We start from the raw sequence: 17,179 nt of genomic DNA, 5'->3' as shown, positions 1-17,179 counted from the left end.
AAAATTTTGAGGCAGGCCTAATGGTTAGAGGAGTGGGCTTGCAACCGGAGGATTGCCGGCTCAATCCCCGGCACTGGCAGGGTGAACAGCGCTTTCCCTTCCCACATCATACAAAGCTGAATTGCCCATGGGCACTTAACCTCCTCAGTGCAGGCGTGCTGCCCCCTGCTCCTGGTGTGTGTGTGTGTGCATGCTCACTACCGGTGTATAGAATGAGTGAAATTCACTGCTCACAGTATGTGTGTGCAATCACAGAGATTTTAAATGGATAGTGTGTTTAGGGATGTAATATCCTCTGCTGGAACTGGCTGGAACTGGCTGGAACGGGACATTAAGGGAGCAAGCCTGCTCCATGTGCAGCCGATGAAAACTCAAGCTCAACGTAAAGTCAAAGCTGAATAGCACTGGCTTGTGTTCTGTATAGGACACGAGCTTTGTTGGGGTTTTGGGGAAACTCTTTGGCTGAGGTTGTCTGTGGGCTTATAAAAGTTCTTAGTGTGTGTGTGTGTGTGTGTATGTGTGTGTGTGTTGCCAAACCATTTTTTCCCCTCTCTTTAAATGGCAGAATGCGAATTAGTAATTTTGCCACGGCTGAAGAAAGAATGAATCAGAGAATTCTCTGAGAGACTATCAGGCCATCTGTCTGTCAGCTGAAGACAAAACTCCTGTTAGTCATTCAGCAAAACACTGAAACCAAACTTGCAAATATACAAGAGAACAAATGAAAAGGAAGAAAGTCACTGGGAATAGCTCTGTCAATGTCAATGACCTAAACTCATGAAAATATTGTGTCAGGACTTCAAATAAACAATATTCAAGAAGACACTCAAAGGCTAATGAGTCAAAGAAATTTTACCATTCACTGGAAGTGTTTGGTTGCGGGTGTTGAAACCAGTTACTCAATCTAAAGGAGGCACTGTGACGCTTCCGCACGTATACATTGCTGAGTGACTGCCCTCTGGCTCTATGTATTTTATTACAGGAACCCACAAATGTGTCTGATCAGTTTCACAGGTGAAAATGTCCAATAATTTAGAAGACAGGAAAGAGGATGGAATAGTTTTCACTGAACGTGGATAGTGCTTGAGGAGAAAGCTGACCAGCTGAGTAGGCAGCATTCTGAATATGTTGAAGTGATTGACTGTTATATGCAGAAGACAAAAAGTGACTTGTATTAAACAACGAATCAGACAGCTTGTAATGTTTGGCTCAGGAGCGCTGATTTCATACTCGCACTGCCTTGCTCCTGGTTTGTTCCCCTGGAAGGATATGCCTCGGAACTTTGTACAATATCAAAAAGGCTTCCATTGATTTCGCTACAATTCCAGGAAGGTCAAAAAACACAAAAGTAGAACTGTGTGTTTCATCATCCATACTGCCTGCCTTTTTAACACAATAAAAATTCAGAGCGGGCATTGAATGAGCAGCAGTTATTCTGAAGAGGAGGGACAAGGACCAGTGCCGTCAAAAGAGAAGAGGCAGGTAAAAGGAAGGAGGGGGAGATTAAGTACAGCCATTTGACAGGCTAATGAAAGTGTGAAATGAGAGGAATGACTGCTATAAATTTTGGCCTACCTTAAATTTGCCTCCCCAGGTCTTTTACACTTGCTATAGGGGGCAGGGGGATTACCAAGAACTATTACAAGGATATTGTAACTGAAGTGAGAAATCCATGGGAAATTATTTGAAAGACAGGAAGACAACATTACTGTGACAGCTTGGAATCAAACACTAATAACACTTCATTTGCTGAAAATCAAATGAATCAAGAGTCCAGCACAATGTAAAATAAATTTGGTTTTATTTGTCATATTCAGTCAATCAGGATGATGTACACTGATCTCATTATTGAGCATGTGACATTAATGTTGCACAAAACCATGCTAGCCCTCATTAAACAATGGCAGCTGTACAGTTTAGCTTTTACTGAAAATATGATGACATAGATTAAAACATTCTTATATCTCTTATACATGCTTTTCTTTTCATTTAATTCCTTTTATTTCTATGAAATTCCCTTGCATTAACTTTTTAAGCTGATCACATCCATCATTATCTTTCCACTAGACACGAAACCCAAAAAGTTTCTGAAAATTTAATTTCAAGTGGTAATACTGAATGATGCAGAAGGTTGTAGACCAGGTTCCTTATTGAGGTATACTTAAACTTATTACTTCATTTCACAGTTTTTAAATGCAAATAATTTTCCCAGGTGTACAGTACAGGCTGGTGTAAAATGGACACCATATCAGAAATGCCAATGATTGACTGTTTTATCTCACACTGATACAGGGATATACTCCTCAAACCAGTAAGAACATATCAACTGCAGACATAACCAACACACAGCTACAGTGAATATGTCATGATACTGGCATGCTTTTAATAAGCGCCCTCTGTCTAAATAAAGACCCACACAATTTTCAAACAGTTTCTTGAAATGCATCAAGCCCCAAAACAAAACTGTGAAATAAAAACCTAACTTTGTAAGATAAAATATTTACAAAATAGCCTTTTGAATGCATCAATGCTTATGTAAATATGAGTGACATCCTACTTTTTGCCTGTTCACCTAAAGACTGACAAATTGTGTATACTGTATGGTCTTAAAAGCACAACTAATTCTGAATTGCACATGACAACATGTGCAATTAAAAATCTTAACATTTTCTAAGTTGAAAACCACAATAGAATGAGAAAATACTTTTACAAAAATAAATGATCACTTCACATCATTTCAGATCAGTCAATTTGTCACTGATATTTCATTATGGAAAAAACTGTCAGCCCTCCAAATTTAACAACCTTATAACAATGTTGGACTTATGTAAGCTTAACTTTGTGCAAGCAAAAAAATAATTGAAACCTCCTTTCATCTTGAACTTTAATCTACAGGAAGAACAAATGCATGAGAGTGTCCTTGAGAGATTTAGTGACTGAGATAAGACTGCAGAGATGGCGATGGTTCAAAAAATTCATCCAGGGGAGCGATCATCACTATCCATTAGTGAGTGGAAGGAATGCCTATCGATTGGAAGGAGCGAGAGAGTTGAAGAGCAGTCACTACAACCTTCAGCTCAGCACTGTTAATCAGCCAGGGTAATGCAGCAGAACAGCATTTGCAAATCTCACTGACAAGACTTTACACATCATCAGAATCAATCAAATGGGTTTCTCTCTCTCTCTCTCTCTCTTTATTTCTCTTTTACTCTCTCTGTCTCTTTTAGCTGCTCTTAGTAACTTGTAAAGTAAACTTGTTTATAGAAAAGGTTCTCCATGTTTTAATTATTGTTAGCATTGTGTTTTTACCTTAAAGCAACTTTTAATTAGAATTTAATGGGTTTCACTGCCTGTGATTACACAGGGTGGATTCTCAAAAAAACCTTAGCCTCCAGTGCTGCAGATATAGTGTGTAAGAGGTTTCTATTTGGACTTATATTCTCTCATTAAAATCTCATCCTTACATTATCCCACTCAAAGCCTTATTTTTTTCCTATTGAGTCCTGCCATTAGGATGCTAATGCTGACATTTTAAAACCCAATCACTTCAGCTACCACAATGTGTCAAATCCCAATTGACAGATTTGTTTTTAGGTAATAACATATAATGGTAAAAAAAGAAAGAAAGGAAAAGAAAAGAAAATGCTAAACCCTTTTAATCAATTATATTGGTTTCCATGTAATATATAAGATGTGAGGTTGCTTAAGACTTAATGAAAAAAAAAAGGTTGCTTTTGTAAAATCTATAAATTCATCACATGTAAGCACTATAGACAGGGTATTACTACATCTATAATTACAGTGTTTGTGAAGCTGTGACACACTTAAGCAGATTATTGATCATGTTCCTCTTTCTAACAGCGAAAAGCATTTGAGGAGAAACAGCAGTATAAAGATACGACCAAAGGTTTTTTGTAATGAATAACAGAAATGTTCACATCCTTTATCAAGGGACAAAAATATACAAACAATGCAAGCAATGAAGAACAGTAATGTAAAAATTGTGCAATGAATGTACAATAATAAACACATAATATGCAAAATGAATATATTGGAAAAGTTGATCCAATATTTACAAAGACTGAAAACACAGAGCACTGAATTTAAATATCTAAAGTATTGCATCCCATTTAACACTGGATTAGAGAAATCTTGTGAATATAAAAAATTCAAAGGTAAGAATGCTGACCAACAAACTCCTAAATAACATGCATGCCTCCTCTGAAATGATATTATCCATGACACATAGAATGTTAGTGGTGTTTTCTGGTGCAATAAAATCAATGGTCCCCAGTATTCATTTGCATATACTGAAATGAATTACTCCACTGTTTTTCTATTTAAGTGTCTCCTGGTGTTTAGTCATTCTTCAACAACAGCCATGAGAACACAGCATTAAATCATGATAAAACATGTACATATATTGGATATGCAGACACATTTAAAGAAATTCAGACCTATTTAACAATACAGACATATTTCAAGAAACACGGTTGTAGCGATTCAATACCTACATCCTCAATTTTCTCTCACTGAAGCTAAACTGGAGCAACATAAATAATGTCTTGACAAGGATCACTGAAAAGATAAATATCTCAGTGCCATTTAATAAGTTAATTGTCAGGGTAAGAATACAAATCTGTAATGTGGACATAGAAAAATGTCCAGTTCATTCGATAGAAAAATTTTTCCTTCTGCGACAGCACAGGAAACATTTAGTGTATTTTATATAAGCCTAGCTCTCCAAACTCTCCACATTTTTTCTGCAGGATTTAAAGAAACCTTTATCCCAACACATAAACCCAATACTATGTAAAATGATCATTCATTTTAAAATGACTTGTTCACTGAATATTGATAGACCAGGAAGAGGTCCTAAAAGAGTACTTCAGTTTTCTGCTGTTAATAATGTTATTATTTTTCAAAGGAAAGCCCTTCTGTATAGTGTAAATGGCTGTGGGCAACATGTGAAATTTGAAACAGAGGACTGCATTAGAGGAATAAATGCAGAGGATAAATGCATTCAAAAAAACTGCCTAATTTATCAGACAAATTGCTCAGGTTTCAGATACTGAATCCTGGTATATACACTGAGATGAAATTGTGGCGCTGTATGAAAGTTTTTGATTGGTAAAGTACTCTTATAAGCCCCTACTGCTGGTTGTCTATCTTAAGCCCCAAGATTTGAAGTGCAGTGGATGGAGAGACACTGAGTTACACAAGGGACCTCCTCACTGTGTTATTGCTGATGTGAATCCTTTTTCAGCCCTTTCTCAGAGATGAGGTCAGTCTCCCCCAGAGGCAATTCTTGCATCCATAAGAGATGGGTCAGGATGTCCTTTAGTCAAATCTTCCTTCTACCACAATATACTCTGTGGTATATTGGGAGGCTTTGTCTTACAGGTGGATCCTCCATTGCTGAAAAGAAATAAATTCCGCAAGTCTACTGAACAGTCTCAATGCATTAAAAGTTCTTTTATCCTTAACTGGAAAGTAAGAACTTTCCAAAACTGACAGCCAGTCATTCTTGGAAATACCAGTCATAATGTCAATAGGCGAACTCGTTTTCTTTACGATAAAACATGTCATCAAGACAATAAGAAATTACTCCATCCCACCGAATAAACACAATTCTGCAAAGGGGGGCATAAAAAAGATAAATTTATGGCTTTAGAGTGACATATAAATTTATGGCTAAAACATGGCACTGTTCAAGTCCTTAAGAAAACAAATGACTGGACAACCACAGGACAATACAAGAAAACCCACAACTTACAAATGTGGATATACCGTGCCTAAAGTTTACGCATATGTGTGTGTAACAGGCCAAAAAAACAAAACAAAAAATAGGTTGGTGGAACACGAGGAGTGAGACTTCGCTCCGTCCTTTGATCTCGCTCTGTCGCTGCTCGCACAGACTGATGTCAAACACGCCGCAATTAGCCGCCTCTCCTCAGGACAAAATGCTGGTCTCCGTGGGGGGAGAAGAAGGGGTCTGAATGACAAACATCCTCCTCAAAGCTTTAGGTGTGCGTAGGAACTGTGACTTGGATCAGCTACGTAAGCAAGCCCCAGGACTGCTATAGCAGAAAATCAAACATTCTCGTTTCAAAGTGAGAAAAATTGTTTTGCGGCGATTTAAAAGGTAGGACGACCACTGAGAATGGTGGTCCAGTTGGAATAAAATCTACATGAATCAAGTCTTTTGTTCTCAAAAGACGCACAAAGAGTTTTCAGGTTCCGAACATTCCAGACAGAATGCATAGAACACCAAAACTGAGGAATAAAGAAACACGAATGTGCAAGTGGAAGAAGACCTCCGGTGACAAAGGATAAACCTGAAGAAAAGGTGTGAGCAGATACAGTGGAAAATGAGATTAAGAAATGAAGTAGAAAATTTGTGATAGGCAAGAAGGTTGGAGAGAAAGAGTCTAAAAGGGACGGAAAAGTAAGAGATTAAAAAAATGAGCGTCTATCTGGGTGTTGTTGTGTCTCCTTGTAGAGCCTGGCTGGGTCTTTGTTGATAAGGAGTTGAGAGGAAGGATCTTTCTGCCCTGGTTATCTGTGGCTCCTCTGTGAATTGTGATCTGGTTCTTCATAGCTCTCTGGATCAGCTAATCGCCTGATCCTCTGTCATTTCTAAGCCTGGTCTTATCTGCATACCCTAAGAGCAGTCGGGGCTATGGAAGTCCTCCTGTCCTATCGTGTTGTCTCCACCCTTGCCTTTCAGTGTCTCCAGTCCTGAAGAGGTCTTTTGGCCCAGTTTCGACCCAGAACCTGCTCTGACAGGTTAAACACAGGCAGCTTGCAGAATTCTAGGCTCATCCTTAAAGGACTGCTTGGTTTTTTTTTTCTTGTCACCTGTTTCAAAGCTTAGTCCATTGGCACGGTGATGTGTCCTGCATCACACCTCGATAATGTTCACAGACGGCTTCCGGTTGTTGTTGTTCTTTGGGAACTATAAAATCCAGAAAGAAAAACACAAGTCACAAATGAGTCGGGTTTGTGCAGTGGAAGCCAACCTCAGTAGCTCCGTTATGTGATGGATTTGAAATGTTTTTGAATACACATCCTGTACTTGGATGGGGCAGGTGTGCTAGTATGATAAAGATAGGCAGAGAGACATGTCTCGGATTCTCCAGAGTACTTCTCATCCAAACTCCTGCTCTGATTTTTTTTCCTTTAAACATAGCTTTTGGTGAATATCATTTAGAATTCATGTAACCATGAAAAGATGTATATATGACATGACCTTGCTGATGTTTTGATGTAGTGAGCTAAAGCTAGCAGTGGGTGTGGTAGTGTGATGGCGTTAGGTTGCCAGGACAATTCACCTGCCCAATCTCTTCTGGGGTCTTGAAGGGAGGAGGAGATTTGGTTATACCTTGCTACGCAGCAGCCCCCCAGTGGGATGCTCAGGTGTACTGCACTCTGAGGAGTTCTTGGCTTTGTCTTTGTTGTTGTTTGGTTCATTGTCTTTAATGATGTCATACTGACGACAAAAGAGAGCAATCACACCTGGGAGAAAGAGGACACACAGACACACACACACACACACACACACAAACGTGTAAAAAACACATACATTGCAAAACGAAAAAATGACTCTTTTCACTTCTTACCCACTTGTGTTAAACCATTATGAGCAAACATAATTTTGTTGATTTTTTTTACCAGAAATTTCTCTTGTAAAGTTCTCAAAAGATTGTAAAGTCACACAAAAGGTTTTTGTGAATAAACTGAATCAAACGAAAATTGGTTTTCAAAAGGAGCTAGCAGAAATAGCATTGACTATGTCAATTATGTCAACTAGTTTAACAAACCAAAACTTGACAAGACAAAAAGGCTGAATCCGATCTAAAATGTTGTTCTTAGTGGTTACTCAGAACATGATCTATACAATCTTGGCACCGGTCATTACCTGCCCACATTATTAACACCACGACAATAATGATGAGCTCCCCTGCCCTCAGTTGAGTGGTCTGTCCCACTTCCTCCATGGTCACTTCGTCTGAGGACAGAGAATAACAGAGTAGATTCACTTTAACACTGAACAACAAAAACAAACAAAAAAGAACATTGCTGCATGAAACTCTGGTCTCATAATGTGTACTCTTGCATACATCACTGTTTTGCCTCAGAAATGTACTATGTCATGTACAATGCACTATGCCATCTCCGTCTTTGTTTGCGTGTTTGTTTCTTTGTTTGTTTGTTTGTTTTGTGTAGAGGGCTCCTTAATTCCGGCCTGTCTTAGAGACTGACTGGAACCCCTTCTTAAGATTCACGAGGAGTCAAAAACCTGTACGCAGCCTTTACAATTAATCATCAGTCTTTGCTGGGAAACCGTAGACATCCCCATTAGTCCTCTGTGTACTTGCCATCGCAGGACTCGAGAGAGGCCTGATGTGTGGAGAATGCGTAATGCTCAAGCGTAGGCAAGTTGTGTCATTCTTGAGATACTTGACAGAGTGAGAGATAACAGCAAGTCAATCACAGAGCCCAGATCAATGGAACAGAGGCTGTTAAAAATCAATGACTGTTATAAAGAAACTTAAGTGCTATTCAGACAAATTGGGTTAGCTGAGATGATGTTTGATGTGTCTGTGCATCACTTTGAATACAACGTTGTCACATTTTGGGCATCAAGAATTTCTAGAGGTGTAAATTTCAAAGCGGATTTGTGATAATCTTAAGTGCACAATAGTTTTTTCTGCAGGCAATCTAAGTAGTATGTGTGAGTACGCCTGTGTATGTGTGTGTGTGTGTGTGTGTGAGAGAGAGAGAAAGGGAAAGAGAGAGAAAGAAAAACTGTTTCTGGACCTTTCCGATTGGAATTTCACAAAACTTTGGAGGAAGCGGGTAAAGAAACACTGTCTCTCAGTGCTGTCATATTTGGGTTTGATTGCACTTGGATTTAGTTTTCTACCACTTGGCAGGAACTTGGAAATAGTGTCATTACTATGTAATCCCCACACCCTCTTCTTCTTTTCTCATCTTTCTCTCTTTTCATCTGTTTTCACTCTCTTGTCATGCACACCCTTTGTAAGTCAGTCTTTTCCTCTGCCTTTTCTTTGATCTCTAACAAAACCCTTGTCATGAGGGAAAACAAAAAGAAAAGCACAAGGCAGAATTCTAGCCTAATTTCCCGGCTCTCTCATCTCTATTAATTTGTGGAAAGAGAACCTGTGTTTCCTCAGATTTACATAGTATCTAGAACTTTTTGATACCCTGACTTCAAAATATGAGCTAAATCTGAGAACAGGAATGAAAGGCATAAGCGGAGCAAAATCTTTGCTTCATTAATTTATTTGTTTTGATACTGTAATTTAGTCTCTTGGATCTTGGAGGTATCAAAGGCATAGTTTCTCAACTGAAAAATAATTACATCCCTTTTGCAGGCTTAAATATCACAACAGAGAGCCTCCAGGCGATGAAAATTTTCTCATCTGCGTGGTGTTTCCGATGCGTGTGGCATTAAGACCTGTGTAGCATTCTAAACTATGTTGGCATTCTAGTCTGTGTGGTGCTGAATCCTCTGGAGTCTGTCAAAATAAACTCAGTGCAATGACCAATGTATGAGCCATTATTCAAACACATAACTCACATTATACAGGATTCTAATCTTGAATGCATAAAGATGTTAAAACTTTTTTTTCACTTGGTTAATATTTTAACCATTTCTATAAATGCATAGTTCGGGGCTAAAATGCACAGCTCACTCCGTGTTTTTTTTTTTCTAACCTTAATATTGTTTTCTTTGTGGATTTTTTTTTTTTAAAAAGCCCATTAACAAACATGACCTAAATATAATGCAGACCTAGACATCTTATTAAAACACAGTGCTCAACTCTCTAAATGAAAGGCAGCTTTTACCTAATATATATATAGATAATATAGCAATCACATATATTCTTTCTGCCAGCACACACGCCTGGCTATCAGTAATCACCACTAAACAGGAGGTAGAGAGGGACTTTAACTGACTCACCTGTCAGTGGTGGCCCAACTGTTCTGACTGTATACTGAGTGTGTGCTTACACTGTATGTCAGTGTTTGTACACGTGTAAGTTTGGGAGTATTCCTTTACCTTTACTCTTAGAGGCTTGTGTCTCGGCTTCCTTGGGCGTGCGAAAGTGTAAAGGTTCACTGGGCAGACTTGGCCCACTCATACTGATGGACTGCACATGCACAATGTAGTCTGTCTCTTCCTCCAAATCCCATAATGCACATCTGCGTGTTGTTGTGTTCACTTCTTGAATAAAGCGCAGCATGCGCACGTCCTTCTTCTGTAACACATGACACAAAGAGAGAGAGAGTAAGAGAGAGAGAGAGAGAGAGAGTGAGTAAGAGAGAGAGAGAGAGAGTAAGAGAGAGAGAGAGAAAGAGAGAGAGAGTAAGAGAGAGAGAGAGAGTAAGAGAGAGAGAGTGAGTAAGAGAGAGAGAGAGCGAGAGAGAGAGAGAGAGAGAGAGAGAGAGAGTAAGAGAGAGAGAGAGAGAGAGTAAGAGAGAGAGAGAGAGAGAGAGAGAGTAAGAGAGAGAGAGAGAGAGAAGGAGAGAGAGAGTAAGAGAGAGAGAGGGAGAGAGAGAAACTGACAGAGATTGAGAACAGTTTTTTACGCTCATACATCATTCCGCACAGAAAGATGTACTGTACTCTCATTCAGTCATTCGAAACAAACAAACAAAGAAAAAATATGTTCAAAATAAGCTGATGTATCACAAAAATAGTATAATAGTATAAGTTTGTCAAAAGTCAAAAATACATCACCTTTATTCATGTTGCTGACATTCTTTAATCAAAGCAACTTACTTATGTCAAAGGTTGGAAACCTCTGGAGCTACTGTATTCCCTTATACACCTCTCTGCACCACCCTTAGTTCTGATATGTTTGAAATGATGCAGTAATATATATCAGAAGCAAGAATCCAAGATTCAAACACTTCTTTCAAACACCGCGCTTTTCCACACTCTGAAATATTTTGGCAATATTTACAGCGGTGCTGCTATTTCTTTTTTGTGCTCCGTCCTCGGAGTTTTTTGTTGCGTGACCGGAGCGTGACTAACGTCATTTCATTATTCCACTCGGGGAGACAAAAGGACGACAAAAAAAAAAAAAAAAGTAAAGATTTGCACTGTCAGAATTCCTCTGAGAGGAATAACATCCTCTTTCCCTCTTTAAACAGCTGTCAGTGACGCGGCTGCTGTCACGGCGATGAGAGCTCCGCTGGGAACGCTGCCGCGGTCCTTACGACGTGTCCGCGCGGCAGTCGCTTCCTGCGGCGGATCACACAGGGAAGGAGGGAGGCAGGATGCAATGAAAGGGCAAAAACACCTTGACAAGTGCTAATTAATCTCCTGCAGGCAAACTGAAAACCCAGGAGATCTTCTCTCCATTTCCCCCCCCCCCCCCCCCCTCCTTCTGTCATTCACCGCATGCCCTCACTTCCTCCCTCTCTCTCTTTTCGTTATTCTGGCGATGTGCGTTCGTCCACTTCCCTGCCTTTGCCCCTAACTCTTCACACGAAAAAGAAATCAGAAGAAACAACAAGCAGAAAATATAAATGATTGCATTCCGAGAATAACCTTGACTCAACTGCTCATATATAAGGGATATGCCTGTATCTTCGAATAAGAAATGATGGGGTGTGCTGACGGTCTCTTAAAGTCTTACTGCGCCCTTACCTGTAACCCCCCCCCCCCTCTCTCTCTCTCTGTGTCTGTCACTCTCTCTCTCACCTGCTGTGTAATGGCAAATCCGATAACAGTATCACCGTCAGGGATGTCCCATGTCACCACAGCCGAGTTTGCCTTCAGTGCTTTGATCGTCACATTCACAGGAGCTGCCAAGCTATCTGGAAAACAGAGAGACACGGAGAGAAAGAGAGAGTGAGAGAGAGCGAGAGAGAGAGAGCGAGAAATGTATGTGAGCCCTGGATTCCTTTCCGTTTGATATTGTGGCTTATAGGAGTTTTATGCAGACTGGCTGACTAAGCGATTCATTTGTTGAACTGTAAGTGGACTGGTTAAATTGAACAAGATACCAGGATGGATTTTAGATCTTAGAATAGAGTTGTACAACTCAATGGCAACTCAAGTCAGAGCTATAGATACATACAAGGCTCAATCTGATCTGAGCCAGAAACAATGTACTTCTTGGGACATCATAGAGTGAAAATATTTTATCTAAAGTTTTTGTCTTTAAAAGAAGTCTGAAATATTTGTTATCACAGATGAAAATGTGAATTAAAATGTTCTATTTTAAATTTTAGTTAAGATAATCTGGCGAGCTTGAGAGGAAAATGGTTGATTGAAGTCAAATTAATCGGTGACACAGGACAATGTAAAATAAAATTTAAGCCTTTGAGGATTTATAAGGACAAACCTTCTAAATTTGCATTGAATATCAATACTGTAGAGAGATTCCAGTTCATCATCCATGCAGGGTGCATCCACACTCCTCAAACATCTGCATGTATGTACACTTATAGAGCAGAAAAGACTTCCTTTTTCAGTTTCTGAATCTTCAACAATGTGAACACAGATTGCTTAGACTAATCTAGTTAGACTTAATGTGTGTCTGTGTGTGTGCAAGTATTAGTGTATGTCCTCTGGTGCACAGTGCTAATCATCACTTTGATTCATCTTATTAGCAGAGTGTGTGTGTGTGTGTGTGTGTGTGTGTGTGTGTGTGTGTGCGTGCGTGCGTGCATGTGTGTGTGTGTGCCGTCTCCTCAGGTGACCACCCGTATCGGGTTGATTGGATGAGCACGGCGTAGAGTAGAAGCTGGGGAAGAACTGGCCCTGCTATGCTACTGAATCCACTTCATTATGGATGAGTGCCATATCTATTTAGGTCAAGAACTTGGGCTCTTGCCCTGATGTAGAGGAATATATATGTGGGAGACACACACACACACACACACACACACACACACAGAGCACACGTAATGTTTAGTTAATTAGGTACAGAAAGAAACTCTGGCTTGGGATATGTTTTTTTTAATATTGCCTCTGTACAGCCTACAGTCTTTATGTCATGTACACACATGCACACACACTTGGTGACCTTTGCTGAAGGTGTTGCGGTCAGGCATTCACGGCCTCAGTCATAATATATTCCTAATGTTTCCATAAAGCAGCATAAAACAGAGAACAAAGAGCATGAATGAAGTCTATGGCAGAGTGTTGTAAGCGACTGTGGTATGGTGTAATGAGAAACTGAGTTGTGGTTGCTTTTCATGTTGTTGTAAAAGAGTTCTATGTGATGAGTCTGTCTGCCGTTGACATTTTGATACATGGGTGGCACATATATCAAAAGAAGACTAGAAGACATTTTCATAGCAGTGTGAACTACATCAAATGAGTGATTTCTATTTGTCTCCGTGTCATTTTGAAGCTGTATGTTGTCAGAATAAGGTTCTCTATCATTTCCTTCAGTGATACTGTTTTTGGTTTGTAGCTGTGCTCTAGTGTGGTGTGTTTATTGAAATTTCCCAAAGGAACACTAAGGCTGTTTGCAATGAGATGTATGGCACGTCGAATGAATCTAAAACACAAACACACCCTCATTTACTTTCCTCTCAATGCTGTTATGGATTCAATCGTTTGACTTTAGTTTCCTCCAGGGAAACGTTAGGACTGTCTATCATTAAGTCTGTCACAACTCTCATTTGTGCTGAGATTATCCCTGTTCTCTTGGGTAACTGCTACAATCAGCACACCCACAACAGAAGTTAAGGTAAACACACACACACACACATAAACACACGCACACACGGATCCATTTCTCATAATCTCAATGTTTAGTAGTGCATAGTTTTGTTGTTTAAATTTCAGCTCTGAGAAAGATGGAAGAGAGAGAGAGGGAGAGTGAGAGAGGGAGGGAGCTAGAGAGGAAGACAAGTTGGCAAAGACAGAATGTCTGATGTGTCCTCTAGAACGTCCCCCATTGGTGGGCTGCCCCACCAGAGCAGCTGTGAGCTAAAGCCAGGACACATCTGATATATCTGCTCAAGTTCTACTGTCAGACTTAATAAAACCCCAGCCAGCTGTCACACACACACACACACACACACACACACACACACACACACACACGCTCAGGTGTGATGAGAACACCTGTGTTTCTCTATCAGTGCTAGTATTGTGACAGCCTGTTGTCTTGTTGGCATGAAACAGGGAATTTGTGAAACAGTGTATACTTTTATGAGCAAGAGAGAGAGGGAGAGTGAGAGAGAAAGAGAGAGAGAGAGGACATGTTGTCAGACCAGGGCAGTGCACAGATGCCACACAAAAGAGGTCCTACAAAAAAAAAAAAAAAAAGAAGATTTATAGACTGAAGTAGTGCATTTTGTATGATACTACAAATTCAGGGAGGCTGGAAACAAGTGCAGGCAAACTTTATTTCAAGACGCCATTCAAAGTCAAGGTCAAAGGGGCAGAGTTCAGTGCACAATAAACAGGCTACTATGGACTAACACAAAATCAGAAATTCAAAAATAGGCCAGGGCGAATAGACACGAGAGTAGAGAAGTCAGGGGTGGGGAGGATAACAAGGGAAAGAGAGACCACAAGAGAAGGGAGGCGAGCTAGGGAGGCGAGCAGGGGACAAGAAACAGGAGAAGGAAGAAAACAGCAACAAAGCAGGCCAACCAGAAACAGGAGGTACATTCGAATTGTCTGTTTTGCTTAGGAAGGTTCCTAACTGAGTGAAATGACCGGGAAGTATCTAAGTGGCAGCCATGATAAGAGGTGTTCGAATTCTCTAAACGCTGAGGAAAGGTTCTTCAATGCTTCCTTTCATATCTCTTTTAGCATAGGGAACACTGGACCACCCTGTACGAAAGGAAAGGAGATACTCCCGACCCACAACTCCTTGCGGCAGCGACATTCGGCCATTCACGAAAACAAACGATCAACATGACCGACAAGGGATATGAGATGTTTTTGGCCAGATGATGTTTTTAATTCTACATGTTTGAAACTTAAGAATGATGATATGTACAGTAGTAGATTTGTAGTCGTAACATGTTACGCTTATCTTGCATAAATTTAACAATTATTTCCATATAATCATACTAACTGGGATTCGTGTTGATGAGTGGACAGGAGGGTGAGCGTGAGCAACCATTCTCAATGCGACAACCACTTTGTTTCACTTTTGTGACTGGTAGCCTATATTCCTTTTCTATTTCAATTCCAACCTTGGTAATGAAGCAACAGTTATCACTGGGTTGTTCACGTTTATATAACCTGCATGAAGCAACATGGTAAGAATGAACGGGGCAAAGTAACTAAGATTCATTTTTAGTCGTCCATCTCCAGAGCACTGTAGTTTCACCACGGCAGACCCATGTCAATAACATCTGCTGTCACATGATTACGTAGCCTAGTGTACCCGCAGTCGGATTCTCTTAGCACTGCGGTTGACTTTCCTAAGTCCTTATGAATTCTCCTTCCCGTCTTTCCTTGATCTCATCATCTTTTCCAATAATGTCAAGGAAAAGTGGTTAGGAAAGGAAATAGGATGGTTTTTTTTTTTTGTTTTTTACTATTCGAACACACAGCTTAGTGCATTATGTGTGAAACTTCACAAGTGGCCGATGGAAAACCAGGAGCATTTCTACAAGACACTTATTGAGATAACGAACAGGGAACAGGTGTACATGATAATCAAATTCTGAACTGATTGAGCAGGTGGCTAATGAGTTGACAAAGAAGAGCACTGATTGGCTAGAAGAGAGAAATGGAGGCGTGACAACTAGAGTGTTATTTACATTTTATTTCCTCCCAACAGAATTTCAGGTTGGGGAACATTAGTGTTGGGTGATATAGCACCACGTGAGAGGGTTCAGTGCAACAGTTAGACTACTTTCATGTTCACAAATGCATTGTGCCACATCAAGGGGATGTCAAGGTGCTACAATTAATAGTGAAAAGAATATTGTGGTTTGGAAGTGTCCATTGGCTAGTAAACAGTTTTACAGAAGAATAAAAAGGGTCAATACTGACCTTATACAAACCTTTATATTTCCTGTGCTGAGAAGAAAAGTGCATTCATTGGAAGGTATTAAGGTATTTACAATTAAAAATATTATATACACATATATATATCATGTACTCTCTCTGTCCAAAACCAAAATGATATTGTAATTTAGACCTAAGGTTTCTCGTTTTTCTCTATGTCAGACTGTGAAATATGAGGACTGGCCTGTTTAATGGGGCAGATGTTTCTACACAGACATGTATATCTGTTACTACAGAGGACAGAAGGACATACACTGAGTGGCCAATTTATTAGGTCCATTAGCCCACTGACAAAAATGGTTACACTCCCAGACATTAAGTCATGCACCCATAGCCTGCTATTTAAGGCACGCAGACAGGCATGAAGGAATTGAGTTATTGTCGTATCATCCATATTAATATCACACAAACAGATACATTCCTGGGCTAAGCATGCTTGATACTATCTATCATTTAAGAATGATGATGGAGACATAACATATTCAATCTGTGGCAGTCCTTTGGGGGGGGGCAGCCTGTTAATGAAGGAGAACTGCAAGAACAATGCACGCTAACAGGCAAGAAACACACACACACAGAGGCAAAGAGCAACTCAGCACCCCAGTGGTGTACAGAATGGCATGTCAAAATGCATTGTCCTGCATGAGCTATAGCTACCAGTGACCACAGTGGGTTCACTCTGATCAGCTCACCTCTAGTAGGCACATTATCAGCATCAGTGGACAAGTAAAGACTGCAGAACCAACACCAGGTGGAATGACTAAGTCCTGTTGCATCATGACAGAGTCATAGCAGAATCAGGATTTGACACAAGCAGAATGAATCAATGGACCCATCCTGTTCAGCGTCACCGCTATAGGCTGGCGGCAGCGGTGTGATGACGTGGAGAAAGTTCACCTGGCGCACCTTCATTTCCTTCATACCAACTGAGTAATATCTGAAAGCCACAGCATATCTGAACATTGTTTCTGACCAGGTACATCTAATCATGGTTACGGTCAACCCTTTTTCACATTCTATTAAGATACTGTGCCATGTTTCATACCGTCTCAGAATAGCTCCAAGAATGTGACAAAAAAAGTTCACTTTACTGCTAAGTCCCCAAACCTCAAGCCACCAGAACATCTCTGGGATTAGGCAGGGCATAGA

At 40.1% G+C, this 17,179-nt stretch overlaps 1 protein-coding gene across 1 annotated transcript; it reads right to left on the bottom strand.

Moving 5' to 3' along the window:
- Nucleotides 1-6,904: 6,904 nt before the first annotated feature.
- On the bottom strand, nt 6,905-16,951 carry fndc5a (fibronectin type III domain containing 5a). Its single transcript, XM_030772337.1, has 6 exons — nt 16,882-16,951; nt 11,741-11,856; nt 10,091-10,289; nt 7,922-8,011; nt 7,385-7,518; nt 6,905-6,958 (listed from the first exon to the last, which is right to left on the bottom strand). Exons 1-6 carry the CDS (start codon nt 16,949-16,951, stop codon nt 6,905-6,907), a joined length of 663 nt encoding a protein of 220 aa, XP_030628197.1.
- Nucleotides 16,952-17,179: the final 228 nt, after the last annotated feature.

The sequence above is a fragment of the Chanos chanos genome, chromosome 4 (genome assembly GCF_902362185.1).
Source record: "Chanos chanos chromosome 4, fChaCha1.1, whole genome shotgun sequence".
Taxonomy (NCBI): Eukaryota; Metazoa; Chordata; class Actinopteri; order Gonorynchiformes; family Chanidae; genus Chanos; species Chanos chanos.
This window is presented reverse-complemented; position numbering and strand designations above follow the sequence as displayed.

What these genes read in the sequence shown, in the direction of transcription:
- fndc5a (XM_030772337.1), bottom strand. Translation starts at nt 16,951, where the DNA reads ATGAAGGAAATGAAGGTGCGCCAGGTGAACTTTCTCCACGTCATCACA. An exon ending in GCTGCCGCCAGCCTATAGCG is followed by an intron (nt 11,857 to 16,881) that starts GTGACGCTGAAC and finishes TCTGTTTTCCAG; the next exon opens with ATAGCTTGGCAGCTCCTGTG. An exon ending in GATTTGCCATTACACAGCAG is followed by an intron (nt 10,290 to 11,740) that starts GTGAGAGAGAGA and finishes CATGTGTTACAG; the next exon opens with AAGAAGGACGTGCGCATGCT.